The sequence below is a fragment of the Macrosteles quadrilineatus genome, unplaced genomic scaffold (genome assembly GCF_028750875.1).
Source record: "Macrosteles quadrilineatus isolate MER2022 unplaced genomic scaffold, UCM_ALF_1.0 Scaffold_1__1_contigs__length_201487025, whole genome shotgun sequence".
Classification (NCBI taxonomy): Eukaryota; Metazoa; Arthropoda; class Insecta; order Hemiptera; family Cicadellidae; genus Macrosteles; species Macrosteles quadrilineatus.
Genome location: NW_026542594.1, coordinates 192,937,925 through 192,962,552, shown reverse-complemented (window position 1 = coordinate 192,962,552; position 24,628 = coordinate 192,937,925). Strand labels below are relative to the sequence as shown.

Below are 24,628 nucleotides of genomic sequence, written 5' to 3'. Positions count from 1 at the left end.
ACTTTAATCTGTACCTGGGACTGACTCGGGCCTGGGACCCACTTGGTGAATTTCAATTTTTTATTGCCTCACTCGATATGTGGCTCCCACAAACAATCTTCCTACGTATCTACAAGGAAATTCAATAACGCCGTATCCTTCTAAGACAGAACATTCTTGTTCAGTAGCTAAAACATAACAGTTCTCAGAAAAGTGCAGTCACATAGATAGTTGACTTCAAAGACGCCAGCGGTTTTCGCCGGCCAAAACAGTGCAAACGCTTCGTCAACCTTTTCATCGAGTCAGCAACACATGTCTGACTGAAGAACACGTTCAACCTAACCTCAAAAGTAAACAGCTGTTGACGCCGACAGAAGCAGGAAGAAAGATAAGATGCTAACCTATTACCGTAAATTACCCTAATAGAAATAGAGCAAGAGAGTTAAACTTTGCAAGTACACTTCGAATTTGAAGCAATTAGTAACATGCCCTCTGAATGAAACAATGGAACTTGTTTTTCCGGAGGTATTTGAGTACCTTTTTCTTTAGGAAATTACGTCTGTTCCTTTCATTGTACCCCCCCCCAACTTTCTCAGAAAACGAATCTTGTTCCGCGTAGATAACTACGCCGAGTTGCCAAGGTTACCAACCTTGAGCTCCCAGATATTATGACTCATCAGTGTTCTGTAAATAAGATGTACAGTCTGTATGATGGAACCTGTCTCCTGGCCCTCCGTTTATGTGGGTCTGTTGAACCTTAAGGACCCGAGGTAGACCTGATCAGGTGACAGGTTACATCATACAGAGTATAGTGATTTGGAAGAAAATCCCTAACAAATGTGCATAAAAAGTTAATTATCCAACCAACATTTTGATTGGTGCCAACAAAAAAGATTTGTCAATCGTCCTCACTTTTGGTAAACATGTTCCACGCACAAATGAAATAGAAAGGTCCCATTTTAACTTGAACTCCTCTTTAAAAATGTAATTGATTGAAAGGCCAAACATGTTGAATATTTTGACTGGTTGTGATAACACATTCTTGTTAGTCCTTAACCTCTAAAATGTGTTGTCTAAGGTCTACGGTGGCGGTGATTGTCTATTGAGATGGTAACTCGACAGTAACACTGGCGGTAGTGAGTGCCTAAAGCTAATGGCCAATTAGGATCAGCATTACCGTACAATGCCACTAATCTACAGCAATGGACAATTGAAGACAAAGTGGTGGCGTATTGTAGCGGAAGATGATTAAACAAACCGATCTTTACCTTTGTTGTGTTTATTTTGTGTTTAAACAGTTTCTAAGCTGTTCCTCTTTATTTTAGTGCATTGTATTAATTCGTGTATTTTTATTTCCACTTTTGGGGTTCATTCTGTAACTTACAGGCATTGTTGTTATTTTAGTTAGCTTCGTGAGAAAAAAAAAGTTGTGGTAGGTTTTTATTTTGCAAAAATCTGTTTTGGATACAGTATAATCCACTTAGTATTGGTACACGTTTATCTATTCTTGATGTCTTCTATTGTCTGTATGATGGAACCTGTCACCTGTCCCCTGATGCACTGGGGACATGCCAATGATTTAAGGCGTAGGTCACGTAGACCGGTCAGGAGAGAAGTTCCATCGTACAGACTATAATTGGTTAACTAAGAGATTATGAGTTATCGTGCCCACCTTAAAACGGCGCAATTCATCGTTTGATCGAAATTAGAATCCATTTCCCAGATTGTGCTTGGTCTTGGTCAGCTAAGGTACTTAATCTGCCTGACCATAAGGATTTAAAGAAACGTTCAGATGTTCGAACCAGCATATTAGTCAAAAGTTGCTACGTAATTGTTGACCTTATTTCATCGCTTTAACCTACTGCAAACATCTTCGGCCGTACTAGACAGGTATAAATTTCTTACATGCTAACCGTACTGAAACTAAAAAATTAAACGCGAAATTGGGCAGAGTTTATGACTGCGTTTATGGACAATAGTTATGTATTCCATTCAATTGTATTGCGTGAATATCGTATCTGTATGGTATATAATTTAGTTGCGTGAGTGACGTAGACGTAGACGTAGTAATCACTAGATTGACAGAAGGCGCGTCTTTAACACAAAGGAAGGTGGATCTTCGGTTTGACATGGTGCACACACTTGACCTTCCTTGCCACTAAAATATACAAAAATTACAAAATCGTTGAAAAAATATATTTAAACTTTCGCATAATTAGCTAACTGGACTCTAAACACTAAAGATTTTCGACAGTCGATATAATTATAGAACTTTAAAAACGATATAGATGTTGTATGAATGTGACTAAAATGTTATAATGCTCGCCTTCAAATCTGAAGGTCGTTGTTTTGATTCCAAGTGAGTACGTTACTATACCCAGATACCATTTGACATCATGCTAAAAGTTATGATGCTACCTAACAAACGTTTACCACGTTAGATAGTAGCAAGACCAGAGTATTGATCGTTCCCTTATAAAAACTTTAATAAATGCCACTGGCGTAGATGGTCACGATAAAAGACTTTAAACATTATTGTACTCACATTATAAACCTGTGCAAACTTACTCAGTAGACAAATGTCATCAGAATTTTGTAAAAACAAACTAAACACTGGAATCAACTGATACATTAACGCAGGCTATCGCCAATAGTGAGCCTATCTTCCTTGTTGGGCGGTCGTTAAAAGTAGCCAAATAATGTTGATAGGATCATACTCCTCATTAACCACGAACGTTTACATATTTAGGTGATAATGGTGAACTAAAAAGGTTCAACGAAATTAAGTCAAATAATTTGCTAACTTTTATTATAATACTAACGATTAAGGATCAATGTACAATATTGAGTGAGTGTAGAGAAAATAAAGTTCAAATAAACTTAACCTACCCAAATAATATTCCATGAAATGTTTGAGATAAACTTGTTAATCAGATGGACTTACTAGGCCTAACAATTTAGTTAACCACTCAAATACTTCGGTTACCAATGCTAAACTGCATAAATAAATAAGCTCGAATTAGTATCCATTGATAACAAATATCGTCCTAGGAACTTAAGTTCGAAATTATAACACCAAGTAATAAGCTAAAATTATGTAACATCTCCAACTCTTAAGACTAAACTCTCCCAAAATACACGTTTAAATTAATTCGCCCAAAAAGTATTAAGTATTTCTAGTTGTCATGCTTTGGTTGTTTGACTTGCATGTGATTCGAACCATAGGATAGTAGTGCCATAGACGAAAGAATTAAATATTGAAGAAGACATATATTGAATATGTGTAGTCTGTGGTAGTACTACAGTATCGAAAACGAACCTAAAATCGATTCGCAGGGTTTGAACCTGGTCCCCAATGAACCGAAGTCCCGGACTGTAACGAAAGTACCAACAGTGCCATAAAATCGAAACAGAAACGACTATTCTGGAAAATCCAAACATTATGTTTTACAAAACATAACCTCTGCTACTAAACTGTAGTCAGCTGGTTCCCCTGATGTTATCAGCTGGGTGTTGTGCAAGTTCTGGCGGGTGATGGACGTATCCTCCCGCGCAAATTTGATTTATAGCCGAATAAAGGGAAAGAGGGTCCACTAGATTGGCGGCTAGGGAGGTGTACGAGAATTACATCCAGTTAGTGAGGTTAGGACCCCCGAAAATAATAACCACCATCGTCGAGTTGATTGAATTATACTGCCGAAATTCGTGCTTTATGCGAATTCTTGTTTTCTAACTCTTTGAATTTAAAGACCAAACAATGAAATTCGCCTTATGATAATCATTTTCGATGCTGTAATTTGTAGTAGACTTTTGGATCTGAAATACAGGGTTTTCAGATCAAACTTACCCCAAGATTAAGTAAGGGTGGGGTTACTGAAATGGTGGGGTTTTAACTGTCTGTAAAACTATTATAAGACAAATTACACATTTTATATTTATACCCCTAGATCCGGGGTATACAAGGATACGAGATCGCAAGGCCGATGTTCAAGTTCTAAGGGTTACAGAATGTCTTCTGTTTTGGGGTTTACGGTTCAAATCCAACCAACTAAAAAAAAGCTAATGACTCCATGACAAGGATGCTCAAAGTCCTCTTTTAGGCTTGGCAAAACTATCTAAATAGTCTTGAAAGAGAATGTTTTCGGATTTTGGATATACAACCGACGTTTAGTGCTCAAGTTTGCGAGGATGCCCCAGTCGCAGTCCTTGTACCAGTTGGCAATCACACCCCGATGTCGCGACCCTGGGATTGTTAGGTCAATGTCAGTGGGATTTTTAGAAGTGTAAACAACCATTGGAATTTATTAGATACAATAAATATCTAGGATAACCACTGCATGTTGTCTGGGTAGCCGAGCGGTTAAAGAGTTTACCTTCAAATATAAAGGACACTGGTTCGATTCGCCAGTTCGTTTCTGGACACAGATTCCAATTGTCATTGGGTTATCATTGGTAGTATCGGAGATAAGGTTGACGTTTGATAGAAACAAGACTAACGTTTTGGCCGTTCTGTTAAAGAAAAATTCATATAGAAACTCAAAAACACAAACCCAAAATTAGTGAGTTTAATCAGGGTATAACTAAGTACAAAGGGTAAAGAACTGCAAGATTTGTGCAAAAACTAAAGATGACGGTCTAAATAAATTTTCTAGGTAAAATTATTGTTTGCCATCCATATATAAATCCCAAAGTACCCATGAACTTTTGAGAAAACTAAAAGTCACACCCCCATAAACATACCGAGAAACCTTGCGGAAAACTATCCATTATTTCATAAATTGCCCTTTAAGGTCATAATTCCTCTGTAAAGGGAACTTGCCATATACCTAATGTTAAAAATACTCCAGCTGTACTTATTTGTATGTTATTCTTTCAATTTATTACCTTATTAAAATCTGGTGTGATTTTTTTGTATTACTTTCAGTATCCAATAGTCAATGGTATTACAGGTATTACTGTATTATTTTTAGTTTATTTCGGCTTAACTAACTTAACCAATCAATAGTTTCAATTATCAATTATCAATTATGTAGGATGGGGACACGGGGTGAAACCCGTGGGTAACATCTAGCATTCAATAGCGTCCCATTTTACTTATTCCCTTGTTTTGAAAAATTTCAACGGTTACCATTTTTAAGAGTCAAATTTGTATTGTTTAAGTTTGAAAACAGAAATCTATTATGCACAGAGAAATCACTTAGTGAGTAGCCTAACTAAATTTATTAGAAGGGATAAGAGTTCAAACATATTTTATACCAAATTAATTTGTAAATATATTGATTGGTAGGCACACATCTACTGGAAACATCCCCAGTATATATAGTTGTTTTTACAAAAGAGACTACCTATATCTTAGCGTTCTTACCCACAAATTGGACATATCTTACTGTTAAAGAGACATCGTAGAACCTTTGACTTGACTTCAAATAGTCAATGGTAGAACATAAACTTCATCTCACTACTTTTAACCGTTTTAACCATGACTAACTATGTAACCAAATCAAACATTTACGAAGCCAAATCAATATTGCACATCTAACCACCAATGTTAATTAGATCACCTTTCACAGAGGAGAGGTGTGCACTGTGCAGGTTATGTCGCAAGTCGATCAATTCTATACAGGTGTTAGAGCAACAAGTGCGGTTGACATCCTGATCGATCAGATTACATACTGATAAGCCATTCAGGACACTGTTGAATACTGAAATGATCACGTGCCTACAATACGTGATCTGTACTTCCCACTTCCACTTGGTAAACCTTGGGAATCGAGGAGTGTAGCATAACTCCGAAAATCACTACTCCGAAAAGAAAGCGGAATGCACGGAAAGAATGTTTGGACACTGCACTGAAAGGTGTTAATCCAAAAAGCAATGCAATAAAAACTTTAGAGTCTTTCGGAGTTATGCCTACAATACGTGATCTGTACTTCCCACTTACACTTGGGTTGGGAATTCAGGAGTGCGGCATAACTCCGAAAATCACTACTCCGAAAAGAAAGCGAAAGACACGGAAAGAATGTGACCGATCAGATATTGCAATGAAAAGCATTAATCCAAAAAGCAATGCAATAAAAACTTTTTAGAGTCTTTCGGAGTTGTGCCTCTTCGGAGAAAGGCCAGAGTGTATTCAAAGGTGATATGTAATTTTGTTATTGACTACGATCAGCTGTTTCTTTTGCCTAACCATTGATTTGAAGCTAAACTATTACCTTAATAGTACCTAAGCGCATACTCTTATAGTGGCTTTGCCCAGTTTCGAACCATTAACAACTGAAAAATTTTCTCAGTACAGCATTAAACCAGCAACCTTCTACATTAAGGCATGCACTAATCATTCTAGCTTTGCTTTTAAAGCTATACAATCATTAAATGAGCGAGAAACCTCTTTATTCATACTATAAAATGTTCAAAAATATAATCCCAATACTGATATCTATACTTATTTAATACGCAAGCAGGATTTTTGTGACAATTACTCATCCGAAACTACTGAACCGATTGACATGTTTTTGGTGTCATTGGAAAGAGCGTAACGTGAAGTTGTGCAGGAAACTTTCTTTTTAGGTAAATAATTAGAGAGTGAGGCCCTGGGACCCTTTAAAGTTTCGTATTTCTCCATAAGATTAACATGGGAAACAAACATTGTTTTGAAACTCCAGCTGTTGTCAGGAATTAAATATTAATAATTAATTGCTCCCCATGGAAGCATGAGAGTTCTGTAGAGTTTAAAGTAGCCTACACCTTATTGTCTACAAATTGGCTAAATAACTTAGGTACAGTACATTATAAAAGCTGACAGACTTTTTATGTTGACTTAAATTGTAAGCTTACCATTTCCCGTCCATGGGCAGTTTGATAGTTAAAAAATAACCCTTTAAACTGGAATAGGACTGTTATGTAAATTGTGAGTATTTCCATTAGTTAATAATCTTTTAGTTGACTCTTTTAAAATCATCGGAAATTATGACTGTTATTAGTTTTTTAACAAGTCATTTGTTTATATGTAACTCCTGTACTTCTTTGCAATTGCTCGATTTCGAGCAACATGTACACTAGTATGTATAAAATTCATCAATCTTTAAATATACAAGAATTATTAGCCTAAAAATATCGTAGGTTGATGAAGCGTGTATTAAAAATGTTGGCATTGGCAAAACTAATAGTTATTTTCGAAATGAATTATCTTGTTTAAACTCAATTATCTTGCAGAAAGGTAAATATATGTGTGATGTTAAATTACTATGAAGATTGGCAATCTTGCTTGCACCTGAGGCGAATAGAACACGTGTTTAAACGAAAGTAAACTTTCACTGTACGATGGGTCTCACAACTTCAGATTGGAGTTGTTAATCTATGTAGAGTCCACCTCAGTGACCAGGTAGTTGTAGTCCCAGAAAATTGCGGTTTTGGTTAAAACTTGGGAAAGAAGAAAATAATTTTATTTTTTAAGTCCCACCTTAATATCCTAGAGTACGCTAGGTTGTAGCACGCAAGCGTTTTACTCATTACTTCAGGCTAGTCCTAGAGGGTCGCGGTTTTATTACTTTTTTGTTGCATCTTTGTCATGTTGAAATCAATATTTCAAGTACGGTAAGCTAAGCTAAGTTAAGCTTGGATCATGATTGTAGAAATAAAATAAATAAATCACATACTGAGATAATATCTATTGGCGATTGGTTGTATTTTAACCCGTGACCGTGACCTAAGGGAACAAAGTAAGAAAGAAGCACGGTAAAGCAACCCATTAGTATCCATTAGAACCTCGATAGCAAGTCTCACATGGGAATTATCGAATAAGACTTTTTCTATCAAACACCTGTTATCGAGGCAATAACATGGTTAGGATTAGTACAAACAAAATCACGAGTATTTGAAAATTTCGCTTGTTATCAAGGATGATTTCCTGTTTAGGGTCTAGTTATTGAGGTTCTACTGTACTCTTAAGTCTTAACTTCTAACTTATGTCAGCGAATTTTATTTCTATGTTTTAAAATCCTCTAACTCCGGCGAATTTTATTCATAAAACTATAGCTGTCTGAGAAATACACATTAAGTGTAAAGTTAAAACCAATGTTTAATTTGTATTTTTTGATGATGGTTATTTAAAATAGCTTAGAATGTATTTTTTGAAAGAATAAAACAGATGAAAAAGTACAGTATAAGCTAGCTCTGATAGCAATAACCTAAAAAGGTTTCTATAAACCACTATAACAAATGTTGGTCATATCTGAATTATCTAGTTAAATATTTAGACACTGTTGTACGAAATTACGGAAAGACTTATTCAACTGTGAGTTTGTAGGAATCAGTATTACAGTTTGAATATGTATTTTAATTTAAACTTGTGTGATTTACTGATTTACATAACAAGTTATCGTGTTAATTTAGCTTAAGCTAAACTGATATAATAAGTTAATCCTAAGATTATAACGTAACATTAGGATAATCGTACCTAGTGCTGATAATTTAGAGTACAGAGTGATTTTAATGGGATGAATTAAATTAAAAATTAGTTTCTGTCATTGGACATTGCAAATCTTTGAAATTCAGTAATTATTAGAAATTTGATTGAAAGCTGTTGTTAACTGAGCTCAATAAAAGAAATAATTTTAGAATCTTGAAGTGTTTATGTACGTTAATTCGTTACGAAGATAATTCAAAAAGTTGTTAATTGAAAATGCCCACGTTATTCCTATGAAGAAGTAAACTGTTTTAATTTGCTTGTTTGTAGATATATTTTGACCAGATCTTGTAAATTCATTAATTTTAGACTATATTATTCTATTACATCAAAATTGGATTACATTCACTCTGTTATCCTGCTTACAGGTGCATATAAAAATCAAAAATCCGTAGGTATAATATTTTCGGCCTCTAGCGACATAAAACGATAATAGTTATTTGTGTAATTAGTGTGCGAAGTGGCACTTTGCACTCGCATTACACATTATATTTTTCCTACAGTACTATGAATCATATAAATTAGTCTTTCAAACCCTATACAATAAGTTTTTAGGTTAGGTTAAATCAGAGCGTTGAACGAAATGGGAAACGCTGCACCAGCTGATCGTAGTCTTTATTCTATGGTCGTAGGATCTTAAAGTGTTGCCAACTTATTTTGAAGCGTACACGTATTACATGCCTAAGAAAAGCACACTGTTTTGTGTTGTTTGGTTGAAATACTGGAGTGTGGCAAAAGTAAGTAAATGCAACAATTAACTACTTTGCGTGCTATAATCTGTACAAGGGTTGTCCACTTTGCCAGGTAACTGTAGGAAATAGTTATTTGTGCAACTAGTGAGAAAAGTGAGCAATTGACTCACTCGAGAGAAATCCTTACTCACTCGCCGTGAGGAATGGTTTCTCGAGTTGCACATTATATTTTTCCTACAGTTACCATAAAACAAATAAATTGGTGAAGAAACATAACCTATTTTTACACAGAAGTGAACTTTTAATATAACATTTAATGTGAAGTGACAAATACAACATTACAACAGCTGACCAGCTGATTTACAGCCAGTGCTGCCAACGTATTTCGCGCGCATACGACCTTGCCTGCATGTTACGCGCTCACTATTTCGTGCCTTCACGTTGCAAATATGGAGTGATACAAAGTAATTAGAGTGAGACAATGTTAACATTGTTGTGTGTTTTTGGCAAACATGTCGTATGCCATGTAGCTGCGCAGTTCTGAAGTATGTTATATTTCGTCGTCATCTGCTTTAAGGATGTCATCAATTACTAGTGGCATTGTACCAACGGCCACTGATACGACACTAACAACCGAATTAAACGATCACTTGGCATTTTCGGTTGCTGCTTCGTCCTAACTGTCTGGTAATTGTTATTTATTTTAATAAATACATGTTTGCAACGTAAATCTGTATAACACATTTGTAGCAACAACGCCTACGAATATACAAATAAACAGGCAATAACAACTTGATTTGGCGTTCAATCATGTCCTGGTTGTAGTTTGTTGTTTGCTACGCTTACTCAACTTTAGGTTGGAGCTCGTTCGCTACGCTAACTCGCCTCCAGGTTGAAGTTCGTTCGCTACGCTCACTCACATTTTGGTTGCAAATTAGCTGTTGTCATAAATTAAAAAAAATAATAGGTACTGCTGCACCCTGTTGGTAAACCTATTAACTTTTTAATGCTATTGAACATCACAGAATCAAATTGTTTAGTTGAACCAGCTGTTAAGATTCTTTAATTCCATTTAAATATAAGTACTCATAAGGTTAACATGGGAGCCACTGGGGCGGAGCCCTTTTGATGTATCTGCACCAAACTTCACACAAACCATCCTTGAATAATGCTTAATAATGCCTGAAAGTTTCATTACAATATGTCGAGCGGTTTCGGAGTCCATAACGTTCAAATATATATATATATATACAAACTTCCTCTTTTATAAATATAGATTACGACCTTTATTAATTTACGGCCAATTTATGAAATAATGGATAGTTTTGCACAAGGTTAGTCATGACGAACATTTTAAGTATGGTTTATGGGGGTGTGACTTTTATTTTTCTCAAAATTTCATAGGTACTTTGGGATTTATTGGATTACAAATATCCATTTTACCTAACGCATACGTTTCGTGATCCAACTTCTGTAATTATTCTCCAATAAATTACTGTTTCCGATAACTCGACAGTTTCAAAGTATTCTGTCAAGTTTTTACGAGACATAAACACTAGCTGAGTCTAGCAGATATATTTACGATCGTTTGTCTTGCAGATAACCTCAAGCTGTGACCTCATCATGTAGATATCTGCATCTACTGAGCTACTGAGCGTCACATGGTAAACAATAACAGCAAGCAAGAGTACAACCATTTACTATACACAGAATGTATAGTCAATACAATAGTCAGTCCAACTTAGTTGTTTAAACTCGTAATCTGGTTAGGAACTCTTCCGTTGTACGATTACTATAATTTGTGTGTACACAATTGCAATTTTGACGCGTAGGTTATACTACAGATTATACACTAGCAACATGGTACAAAGCTACCTATGCCAATACGTGTGGCATCGTCCATGATGACCTCTTTGAGAAAATACATAATACTAGTAGGGGCAATAGCCTCTATATTCCAGTAATTATTTTGTACAAATTATTAGTATCATGGGTTACCCTACCTTGAATTATCATTTAACATTTTTGTATATTAAGATATGTATAGTAGTTATTGGCCTCTTTACCCATCTAAAAGCAACATAAAGTTGACCATGGGTAATCACTGGGTTTTTCAAATAGATGCCAACTTTTGTGAAGGTTCGGCTTTGCGCCACAATTTCACCAAATCAAATTGCGCAATGCACCACAATGAATCGTTCATTGGTCCTAATCTGTGTAATGTAATCACATTTAAAAGGGTAATCTATGCACAGCAATAAATTCATGTTCATCCGATGCTCATTTATTCTTCTTTCTATCGTGCCAAATCTGGCACCTGTTGTTCTCATTTCGAGGAACAACACCTCTGCGTGGTAGTCTTCCGACATTATACATTATTACTGTGCAAAAGAACAATCCATTGTGAAGTATTAAGTTTAAGAGTATAAATTGGTCAAAAGAATTTTTACTTTGTGTTGTTTACTACTTCACTAACAATTTTACAATAACAAAATAATGCACATTCAGGTTTGGTTATATTTTGTTCAATTTATATGATCACAGCTGTGTTTACACTAAATAAAAAGACATAAAATTAGATTCCCATGCTATTTAAATGTGAATTATTTTATTCTGTAACAACCTTTTGGCGCATAATCTATATCTATACTTATTTAATACGCAAGCAAGATTTTTGTGACAATTACTCCTCCGAAACTACTGAGCCGATTGACATGTTTTTGGTGTCATTGGAAAGAGCGTAACGTGAAGTTGTGCAGGAAACTTTCTTTTTTAGGAAATAATTGAGTGAGGCCTAGGGGCCGCCCTTTAAAGTTTCGTATTTCTCCATAAGATTAACATGGGAAACAAATATTGTTATGAAACTCCAGCTGTTATCAGAAATGCTGTTCTGCTATTTAATTTAATTTGTTTACAAGGAAAGTTGTTTCTCGGTGCCATGTGATCAATGAATTATAGTTTTGCATATATTTTAAATGATATACACTATATAAAATGATAGTACTGTAATACAGTACATTAAGAGATCTTAATTTAAATAATCACTAAGCAGAATTGAACCTTTGCCTAGATGTTTCCTGATAAGTGTGTTGTGACTGTTTCTCATAGTATATTATAGTATCTTAAAGTAAAACCGAATTATTCTTTTCTGTATTTTCACCCCGTAGCGAAGCACGGGCAGGGCAACTAGTACTTATTTAATACGCAAGCAGGATTTTTGTGACAATTACTCCTCCGAAACTACTGAACCGATTGACATGTTTTTGGTGTCATTGAAAAGAGCGTAACGTAAAGTTGTGCAGGAAACTTTCTTTTTAGGGAAATAATTAGAGAGTGAGGCCCTAGGGCCCTTTAAAGTTTCGTATTTCTCCATAAGATTAACATGGGAAACAAACATTGTTATGAAACTCCAGCTGTTGTCAGAAATGCTGTTCTACTATTTAATTTAATTTGTTTACAAGGAGAATAATTGTTTCTTGGTGCCATGTGGTCAATGAATTATACTTTTGCATATATTTTAAATGCAATACACTATATAAAATGATAGTGATACATTAAGAGATCTTCATTTAAATAATCAATAAGAACGATTGAGCCTATATGTTTCCTGGTAAGTGTTTCTTATAGTATCTTATTGTAAAACCGAATTATTCTTTTCTTCATTCTCACCCCGTAGCAAAGCACGGGCAGAGCAACTAGTTAAGAAAAATTAATAATTTTCCCCAAAATTTCATGCCCAGGCCTTTAAAATGAGACCTCTCCCAGCTTTCTACGGCCTCCCGTTCGCTCAAAATTGCATTGTAAAATTTGAGCTTACGGAATTAGATATACATAGATGATATCACAGACAAAAATAAGCGAAGGCACTCGACGCAAAATACATACACAGGGGTAGCTGAATTGCTGTCTGCCCCTTATTGAAATTAATTTATACCTTGCTATAAATTAAATCTTACGTTATTAAAAACAAATCTAATTTAAAACTGATTGCATTTAAACTAACCTGTTGGGTTTATCATGTTTAAAGAATATCTCGATGGCTTTAAACAACTTCATAAAGCCTGATACTAAACAAGGAATAAAACTGGCATGTCCAAGGAAAATATATTTTAATACAAATTCAATCACATTAAAATTTACTTTAAAAGCTGACGTGTATATACAAAGAAAATCTCAGTTAAATAAACAACTACAAATTATGATTTGTGATTAACTGCTGATCTTTAGCTGTACAGTAAATCTTAATTGACTTCTTGCGAGTTATTGGACAGATATTGCATTCTAAGTTATTACAGTGGCTTTTGACCCTAGATAGTTGTAATTGTTGGAATCAATTCTTTGTTTGATAATTCATCATCGATTATCATTGATTTTTCTGCACGTACCTTACACGAAGCTATGGTGTGATATTAATTAGATTACTGTGTTAAATGATTGAACTAATAATATATAAGTATGATATGTACTGCGTCTTATTTCTCTTACGGAATGAAATAGGTTCAGTTTACACTTTTGGTAACGATGTAAATAATCTGGCGAAACGCAGAGAATTTACATTGAGTGAATTCAGTGAATTTAATCAACGTTTTAAGTCATTAATCGTTCAATATATTTTTTTACGTTACACGGGATTACATATAGGCTTAATTCTAGTGACTCTAGCTAATGTTTGTAAATTTTTTATTTTATTTTTTTGTGTTTAAAACCTTATGAAAGCGAGGTCCTCAATGGATTCAGATGCAATTTGTCATTGGGTCATCAATAATGCTACCAACAAATGGTCGACGTTAGACAAGACCAGGGTTTTGATCGTTCCTTTCCAAAACGTAAAAAATGCTAATGGAGTAGATAGACATGAAAAATAATACAGTAGAACCTTGATAACAAGACTCTCATGTGTATAGTAAAATAAGACTGGTTATCAAGGTTGACTTCTTATCGAGGTGTGTAATAACATGTGATTAGGTGTAAAATAATTTTAAGGGGATTTGAAAATGACACTTTTGTTATCAAGGGCAACTTGTTATCGAGGGTCTCCTTATCAAGGTTCCACTGAAAGTCATAATTTCTTTGAGATGGTTTACTACTTATGCTATTTTTCTTTACCAACGATATAAAATCTATAATGGTTTAGGTTACTATATTCGGAGAGCGAGCTGGTATAGTGGTAAAGCGTGGGACTTCGGTTCTAGAGGTCCCGGGATCGATTCCCGACGTATCACCAATGAATTTGATATACGTTAATGTTGCAACCCCTAGGTTAAGCCTGAAGGCCTTAAGTAATGTAAAAACCAACCCGGACTCAAAGCGTCCTGGGACAATAAAGGTCATTGAATTTCATAAGGGTGGGTGATAATTATTATGATAATTGAGTATGAGGCAGGAGCTACAAGCCATTATCACCATTGATAAGCAGCTACTTGTAGTGATAACTACTATCAACAAAAGTGTCTGACATTAGGCCCACTTCAGTCGAGTAGTGTTAAACGGGTAATTAACTTATAGGTAAGCATTAATTCCGGACTGATAGCACTCAATAAAATTTCCGTTGAAAAATCGTTGAGTGTTATTGCGGGTAATTAAAGGGCTATATTTTTTTAAGCACTTGATTGTGATAGATCCATTGTAATATTTATTGGATCTATTAAAACTTTTGGTACCATATTAAATTATTTTAGGAATATTCTAAACCTTAATTTTGATAATTGTTGCGAATTTGCCTGAAACAAGGTAGGGCCTACATGGGTTCATGATATTTGCTGTTTTTAAAATAGTAAAACATCAACATACTAAAAGTAGTGATACCTGTTACAAATTTAAATTTTTTTCTTTTCTCTCTCAACCTAACAAAGTGGTACGAGTCAAATAAATGTCAATAAAACGTATTAAAATCTGGAAATTCACGGTTTTCTCAAAAGATAAAGTAATTACAATTCACAGACAAACTTTTAAAAATATAATTTTGATTCGTACCTCTTACCTAAGTAAAAAAGAGGTTATCACAATGTGAAGTACTTTACAAACGAAGTTAAAGATACAACAATCAATTATTTATAACGTTCATTCAACATTAGCTAATTCATAAGGAAAATCTGGGCTCAGTATCGAAAATAGTTTGATTTTGTGCATTATTGGTACTGTACTAACAGAACATATTTTTTTCTTAAATTCCAGGTTTAAAAAAAAAATAAAAAAAACTGTATAAAACTATGATGTCGAATTTGGCCTAAATATTGAACATAGGGCTATACAAATGACCCATGAACAGAGGCATTTACTATATATACCATAATATGGTTATGGTATATCAGTGGCAGTGGCTACTCTATGAATGGCGACGCACGTTGAAGAATAGCCTATTTTATTGGCCAACAACGGCAGATGACATGATTAGAACTATTAACCTAACCTACGTGCGTGAGTGACCACTGCTGCCAACCTTGTAGCCAACATAATAACTCAATATTTCCCGCCGTCATCATGACCAAATGGGGACTAAAAACAACTCATTTTCTAACATACTGTATTACTTTCTAAACACTTAAATACCGTAAACGATTTCCAATAACACACTTATCAGTTAACTTTAAAGTGTCCAAAGTTAACACCACTTGCACGGAAATATATTTAATATTTAAATCTTATTCCAACATTTTAAGGACTCATACTTATTATCAAAATTAAAATAAGAAAATTTAAATTATCCTAAAAATAATACAACACAGCAAAGCAATCAAAATGAAACAACACCGGAGGCCTTCTCTAATGAATACATTAATGCATTAATTCACTTAACACCTTTCGATTGAGTACTAAAACCAAAATAACGATTTTGGATATTATGTCCTACCCATTCATTTTCAGAACGATCTTAATATTCAAGTAGTTCTCAATAAAATTTAGGCACCAATTATTTCCCTGTTCAGACTAAAATTAGTATGTTTTATCTATATCTATATATTAATAGGCAAGCATGTTTCTTTAAAACCTTTTTTCTCAGCTTGTGTGCATCGTGGGGTAAATCTGCGCATACCGTTAGAAAGCAATTTTCCTGTAGGTGTGCAGAATCCCTTTATAAATTTAAATAGGCTCAAAGATAAGCAGAAAAAATGAGTTTGAAAATTTGAAAAAATTAACATGGATTTTATGCGTTGCCATGCTGGTGACGAAATAACAACGAAATATAAACAGAAAATCTAAACAAATGGAAGAAACTCCAATCACATGTTTTATTTACAGTGTGGGGTGAAAATAGAGAAGTGAGTACATTACATATTTTTGGTCGAGTTTCGACCACTGGACGACCTCTCGTACTTATTTAATACGCAAGCAGATTTTTTGTGACAATTACTCCTCCGAAACTACTGAACCGATTGACATGTTTTTGGTGTCATTGGAAAGAGGGTAACGTGAAGTTGTGCAGGAAACTTTCTTTTTAGGGAAATAATGAGAGATTGAGGCCCTGGAGCCCTTTAAAGTTTCGTATTTCTCCATAAGGATAACATGGGAGATAATTTTTATTTACAGAAACATATGTTTGTTACTTGAAAATAGTCAAAGTCTACTACATAATAATTGCTGTGTATTATGACTCTTAATGTATACCTACTACATTTCAATCAAGGATTGTCTACCTTAAAGTTTACCCATAATGGATCTTACTACTTTATTTTAATGCTGGGAATAATAAAATTTAATGGAAATTGAGATACCATGATTTGGAAAACTTTACTATAATAATTTATGTATTTAAATCACAAATCTTTGACATTATTAATTCACTTGAAACTAAACAGCTGATCGACAAATCAAACAAATCATCTACTTCATGTGAATAATGTTATTACACAACCATAGTTTTTTTTAACCAATATCTTGATTCTTTTGTAATTGTGGGTGTATTTTGAGTTTGCAGTTATGAAAGCACCAAGCCAAGTAACTTTTATCTAATTTTCTTTATAAACTAACAGTATTAATGAATTACTACATGAACTTGACAAGTCAGGTAATTAATTGTCAGTATACGAAGGGGAAGAATAGTGGGTCCTCGAAAACAGACGAACACGGAGACAATAAACCTAGAAAATCCAACTGAGTTTTTAAATATAGAGGTCAGTGGATTGCTAAGACACAGATTAGACTAATAAAAGGGGGCATTGGTTTTATTGATGAGGAATATTAATACATCAAAAAGGGCCTTATTAATGGCACAAGGCTTCATGTGATCAGAATGGTTAACAACTTAATAGAATGTAAAGTCTTAACTGGAACAAGTGAGTGGGGACGTATTTTGATTTCGAGGATAAAAATTTGCCCGTCTGAAACAAACTACTGTAACCTTTTAAAATGGAAAGATGCTAATTTCTGTTACCTTTTGCATTTGCAGCGCTGTTCTTACCCAGACCAATTTCAGTCATGAGCAACTATATTATATGTTGTTTTAAGTAAGGCTACACCTTTTAATAGAATATGCATATTCGTTACGGAAAACTCTGACCAGGGTAATCTTCCTGAGTAACTTTAAGGCTAAAATCGTAGTATTCATGGAAGTGCTTTTGTGATAAAATTATTGTTTTTTAGTGTTTATTTTTAAGTGTGTTTTTTCTTCAAGCAGCATTTTTATGCCCCTCAAAATATGCTACATAGGAGTGTTGGTTTGATATGATAAAATGTTTTGTTAAATGTGTTTTAAAAATCTTTAAAAAATAACTACCCTATAACCTTGCTTGCTGCCTATAACATACTTGAACTTGAACACTTATTAATTTACTAAATATAATACACATACAGCTAGAAAATGGCTGGACTGCTTCCCTTCCAAGGCTTCATTATTACTGTTTAATTTTCGTCGTTGAGTCAATATATAATACGATGAATTTGTTTTCTAAATTCATGTTATTTTGCGGGGCATTGAGCCGCACAGGTTCACTAGTCTATGATTAAATCCTCTCATAAGCTATCAAGATGTCATGTAAACAGTTTCATAGGAATGTAGACAGCTGATGTGGTTTGGACACCTGGGCAGATGTCAGCTGATAAGGCGATGTGAGAGAGACGACAGTGATGTTATCTGCAAGGCCCTGACTGATATCAGTGTTTGTAGGCTAAACACACACACGAGCTGCAGAACAGCGCGGGGAAATGAGCGTGAAAATTCCCACCAGGGAATCTTTGTGTAGGGAAATGAGCGTGAAAAGTCCCACCAGGGAATCTTTGTGTAGGGAAATAAGTGTGAAATTTCCCACCAGGGACTCTCTGTGTAGGGAAATTATCGTGAAAAATCTCACCAGGGACTCTCTGTGTAGGGAAATAAGTGTGAAATTTCCCACCAGGGACTCTCTGTGTAGGGAAATGATCGTGAAAAGTCTCACCAGGGACTCTCTGTGTAGGGAAATGATCGTGAAAAGTCTCACCAGGGACTCTCTGTGTAGGGAAATAAGTGTGAAATTTCCCACCAGGGACTCTCTGTGTAGGGAAATGATCGTGAAAAGTCTCACCAGGGACTCTCTGTGTAGGGAAATAAGTGTGAAATTTCCCACCAGGGACTCTCTGTGTAGGGAAATGATCGTGAAAAGTCTCACCAGGGACTCTCTGTGTAGGGAAATGATCGTGAAATTTCCCACCAGGGACTCTCTGTGTAGGGAAATGATCGTGAAAAGTCTCACCAGGGACTCTCTGTGTAGGGAAATGGGCGTGAAAAGTCCCAAAGGCTCACTCTGAGTACGGCAAAAACAGTAAAATGTCCCACAGGACTCTCTAGGGAGGGTAATGGGATTGAATGTACTACAGGCTATCCCTTAGTAGGGGAATCAACTAAAAATGTCCCACAGGTTATCCCCACGTAGGCAAATTAGCTGCCAAATTCCCATCTCTGACATGACGTTGCGATTGCAGAAAATGCGTGATCGGTAACACGTAAACTCAGCTGAAACAACTGCGATACGAGCTGTTATGAATGGACTCGTAAAATTTCACGTTCATTCTGAAATTCATTATGAGAACAATACACGTTCATGTTGAGCCGGATCACGTGTTTCAAATCAAATTTAGATACCTACGAGGTGGAGGTTAATGATTGTGCTGAGCTAGCGAAAGTGGATTGGTCGACTGTAACCTGCAGATTGTTTAGTCAGGTCTATTGATTTCAAAGAAAACTACGTTATCAAAATAATGTGTTTCGTTTCACCTCCAAAAATTCAGAGACGTAAAGTTTTAAACGGATAATCGGCTACCAAGCAAAAGTCTTTAAAGTAAGCTTGAAAAAAAAAAACTAATAAGAAGCAATTGTTCTTATTGGTAAAAAGAATTACATTACTTGTTATCACCAGTTTAATCTCAAATGGTAATGTTTAAATAATGGGTGCTCACCAGTTATTTACAAGTAATATGGTCGTCAGGCCAATTGACTGTCATACCAAACGATCGCCAAACAAACGGCTTGTCGACAAAGTGGTCCTTCGTATTTATTATTACATTAAAACGACAATCAACTGGGGTGACGGCCAAGTTAACTGTCGCACAAATAATGTACTCTCATATATATAGATGAATAAAATAAATAAACAACGTGATTTAATTAAAATATCTGATTAAGATATGAAGAGCCACATATGGCAGTAAAATTAGATAACCATATCGCACGTAAGGGAATTACTTATGAAGTTTGCACATCTGTCGTGCAAATGGTATTCGGTAACTTACCGATTTCGATTCTACTACATTATCGCTTAAAATATATTCCTCTATGAATACAAACCGCAACAAGAGAAATTATAAACTTGTACTTTTACGTAACCTAAGTATGCATTATAATTTGGGCAAGTATTCTATTCCTTAGTATGTAACATGAAAATAACTAAGCCTATGTAATTGTGTTTGTTATTGTTTATCAACCTAAAATCGAATTCCGATTAAAAGTAGTATTATTAACATGGCACGCCATCTAATATTGCCAAATGTTCATGTTTTAATTTTACAGTTAGTTTCTGTCTTAACATATCCAGATTAATATAAAACTTTAAAACTCGGTTCTTTTCATTTTACACTTGTATTATATACATTACTAAAATAATTTCAATTCGCAAACACTTTCTAATATCCAGACGACCACCAAACAACAAACTAACAACGCCTTTACACGTTCGAACAAAGTATCATATTTTCTACAGCCACTTTTATTGTAATTTGAATATTGAAAAATATACTTACAATATGCTACTGACGACAAATATTCTGGAAATTTTGGAACGACGAAAAACTTATAGGTTGACCTGAATCAAACCAGTTGTTGCAGAAGAATCTGAGTTCGTTGACATTCAAAGGCAATTAAAATTCTCCAACGAAACAAAATAATCTCACAAATGCCCTGAAATGCTATCTTGCTACGTGTAGCTATGATTGGGTCATTTGGAAAGTTTAAGAGCGAAATTAATTCTAAACCCTATAAATCCTACATTGATCCTTCGATTAATAATGTTACGTTTTACTTGGGTCCAGATAAGTCAATAAAAATATCAGCGATTCAAAAAGGTTACACCAAAAAACGGCCAAAGGCTGTTATTTAACACGCTGTGTTCTTTGAAATTATTTTAAAATTAAATATTAATATTTGTCTTGTTTACTTTTGAAAGTTACTATTGTGTTAAATAAAGTATATTGGAACCTCGATAATAAGGCCCACGATAACAAGTAACCCTCTATTACTGGGGGGAGACAATCTCATTTATATTACCCAACATCCTTCATTATATATTATCCCTATTCACATGTTATTGCAAACCTTGATAGTAAGTCAACCTTGATACCAAGTCTTATTTGAAATCCCCTTGAGATAGTCTACTTATTATCGAGGTAATTGTATTATAATGTTAAACAAAGTTCTATCATCATGACATCCAATAAATTTGTTTGAAATGTGCTTATGGCTAAGGCATGTTATCAGAACAACAACCGATTTTTTGTAATATATCCTTCAAATTTACCCCAATTGAATTCCGAAAATTAAAAGGAAGGAAAAGGGGAAAGATTTTATCATTAAAATTTACAAATATTACAGAAATGATATAGAGTTTAAAATGGGATATAAACTCAAAAACTTCTCCAGCACATGCAAGGTTTAAGCTTGCACAACCAACACAATATTATGCTGTATACTGTTTGTTCCTTTCACGATAAGATAAAATAATTAGCAGCCTGATAATTCCGGTGGTCCCACCTTATACTGTTGGTCCGCCTATATTGATAATGTAAGAAAGTATAGGTTCACGAAGCGAGGAGAATCTTTTTGTATAACTCTCTCCACACATACTGTATAAAAATACCGATTTATTTGGTTTGGTTTATTGATTTTAATAAAACGTAGTAATGACTTAAGGTACTGAAGAAGACGTTCCCTAATGTGGATCAGTTTTAGCCGATTTTATTTTAAAAGAACTACGAATCGTGAAAAGAACAAAGAAGAAATAGCCATTCACAGAATTTTACAATCTAACATATTTACCCTTTTAAGTTTTATCGAATTTCTCATAATTATATAGGGCATAAGCTTACTGTAGGTATCATTAACACCTAGACCCCGGACCAATGAACAATTTACTTTTCGTTTTGATACCCATCGAGGCCAAAAACACAAATCTACTCATTGTATGTGTGTCCGTTAGCACGTTACTCGAGTAAAAGTCATCCGATTTTGATTGAATGTTTTGGTACAAACTTGTAAACCTACAATTAAACGATTTATCGAACCAGTATTATCGGACTATGGTAACGGGGTTTTAAGGGGGTAAAAATAGGGTTTCCCTATCCCCCCCCCCACAAACATAAAATTTTGCAATTATTTTCCAAACCATTTTGTAGAGCGTATAAGAAGAACTATTTTAGTAAATTTAACCGTTGCTATACGCGTAATGGTTACGGACAAAATTTAAAAAACTTAAATTTCTTATGTTATAATAATGGGGGAAACGTTTACTGTTGCAGTTTGCTTGTTCATAAATATATTTTTGATCAGATTTGGTAAATTTATTCACTTTTACAGTATTAAGCTATTACCTTTGGCAGCCAACCTTTACACTGTTCTTAATATTCAAAAAGATTTTATGGTTGATGGTTATTTACCACACACTTTCCGACATGGAGAAATATAGCGATTTGTAACGGTTTGCTCATAATATTGTTTACATTAACGTCGTTCAAGTACGAATGTGACATAATATCACGGACGCGCGATAGAGTCTAACACCTGCGATTGCTGTTAAAGTTCATTGTTTCGAGTTACCTAACGTGGTTGAAAATTTGACACACCCTGTAAAACTGGCAAATGGAGACATTGGTGTTGTTAGCTTAATCAGACAGTTGAACTGCCAGTACTTTGTTTTTGTTTTTAGTTATGACACGTTAGGTGCTAGTTTAGTATTTGTTTATCGATTGTGGGGTGATATAGATAAGAGAAAAGGTAGCGCTTAACGAAACGATCGTAAATATCTCAATGGACATGAGAACAGGTAAGATTAACATACAGTAATTCACAAATCAAAATTTAAACATCGAGGTAATATTAGAGATGGAATTAGTTATCAAAGATTTATTTTTTTCAATAGTCTGTATGATGGGACCTGTCTCCTGGCCCTTCGTCTGTCTGGGACTGGCATGGACCGTCAACAGGTAGACCTGGTCAGGAGACAGGTTCCATCATACAGACTATAAATTACCAGGATCTAAATACCAAACATTATGCATTTTATGTAACAACAATTACGAACATTTTCATATTTCATGTTTATGTATGATTCGTAGCACGGATTAAATGGTCCAGTATAGGGTTTTCGTTTGTTAATCTTTTTTTCTTACTGATACAAACAAACATAATGCATAACTGATGATTGCTTAATGGTCGAAACGCGTATGCAAGAAAAACGTTTTCAAACTAGGCTCTAGCATGACAATTTTCCCACACTTTTGACTTAACTTAAAAGATTGCGGCCTTTCACTTAAAATATTGGTGATTTGCGGGATTTGAACACGGGACCTCGAGATCGAAGTACCGCTCTAGACTCTACCACTAGACCAGCTCGCTCCCAGAAAAAATTTTAAGAAATACAATATAGCCTATAGTTTATGAAAAACTGAGAAATCCTACTGAGTCAAGAAAGAGTGTTGAATCAAATCACTGACACTTTTTATTCTAGTAGATCATTAATACTCTACTCACTTCTTAGGTTCAACAATATTGAGCAGTTCCGTGGGTGACGTGGGTACCCTCCGGATCGTCAGTTTCTTCCCGTCCGTGGACCCCATCCCGATGGACGCCAGTGACCGGACCGACACTACGTCACTCAAGGGACGTCCCATGGTCGACGAAGGGTCCGGGAAGGTAAAGCTCGCCCAGGAGGCGTTGCACCGAATCTTCCCCAGCTCTGCAGGACCTCTCAGAGACTTTAGACTCGGTGACATCCTCACGCCAGGTTCCCTTGGTCTGATAACGTCTGGTCTTCTTTTCCCCGAACTCATCGCTCGTTTCCTTGGGGGAGTCCCTTTTCCGTCGCTGGAGTCACTGCTAGTACTTCCCACCGTCACTTGAACTTGAGCTCTTCCCTCGCTTTTCCCCAGAGGTACTATGACTATTTTCTGTGACGGTCCCAGAAGAGGTCGTTCTTCCGGTTTTCCCAGGACGTTCCTCGGAGTCCTAGGGGTCGCTGATGGTGAAGGAGGTGGTATCTTCCCGTTTTTCATCTCCGGAGCGATTTTCAACTGAGTCAAATTCTGTGTGTTCCTCGGAGTCAATTTAGGGGTTTGGATCGATTCCGCTAATTTTGTGACGAAGTCGGTCTTGATCGGTGAATCGTGAATCTTTTTCGAAGACTTTGGTGAGTCCGGTAGCTCGGGGATTGTTCTGTTCTCTTTGGAGTCGTTCATGACGGCGTGGTTGGATGACATGTCTACGATTTGTCAGATGAACATCTCGTCTTGTCGACCGCACTACACAAACACACGGACGCGCACTCGCACACTTCGCCGCGAACCGCGAGATGGCAATGGCACGACGGTCGCGAGTTTGAACTGCAGCCGCGCCACCTGACGGCCACTGCTACCAACTGTCTGCACCGGCGACTAAATTCCCTGCGAAGAGAAATTCCCTGCAACGACAAATTTCATGCTACGGTAAGAATTCCCTGCTACGACAAATTTCCTGAAACAATTATTTCTCTGCAACCATAAATTCCCTTTAGCAATGGATTTCCTGCGTCGACAAATTCCCTGAAGTGACAAGTTTCCTCCTTGCTACAGTAACATATTACCTGCACTGATAAATTTTCTATGTGTTAGCACATTACAGTCAATCAAAATAATTGTTAGTATGTAGGGCTGTCGGATCGCAAAAAAGGGATAATCTAGGGCACACTTTTGGGATGGCAAGATACGCAGTCCTGGCGTTTATAAATACGATGCAATCTATTATAAACCAAACATTCGCTAGCTCTGCCTTTCTTCACAA

At 35.5% G+C, this 24,628-nt stretch overlaps 1 protein-coding gene across 1 annotated transcript in view; it reads right to left on the bottom strand.

Annotated features, from left to right (window-relative positions):
- Positions 1 to 24,178, bottom strand: part of LOC128992911 (sodium- and chloride-dependent GABA transporter ine-like) — a 45,603-nt gene extending 21,425 nt beyond the window's left edge. The window contains exon 1 of the mRNA XM_054416658.1: positions 23,345 to 24,178. Within this exon, the coding sequence (XP_054272633.1) occupies positions 23,345 to 24,069 (725 nt within the window). The 5' untranslated portion in view covers positions 24,070 to 24,178. The remainder of the gene's footprint in view (positions 1 to 23,344) is intronic.
- Positions 24,179 to 24,628: the final 450 nt, after the last annotated feature.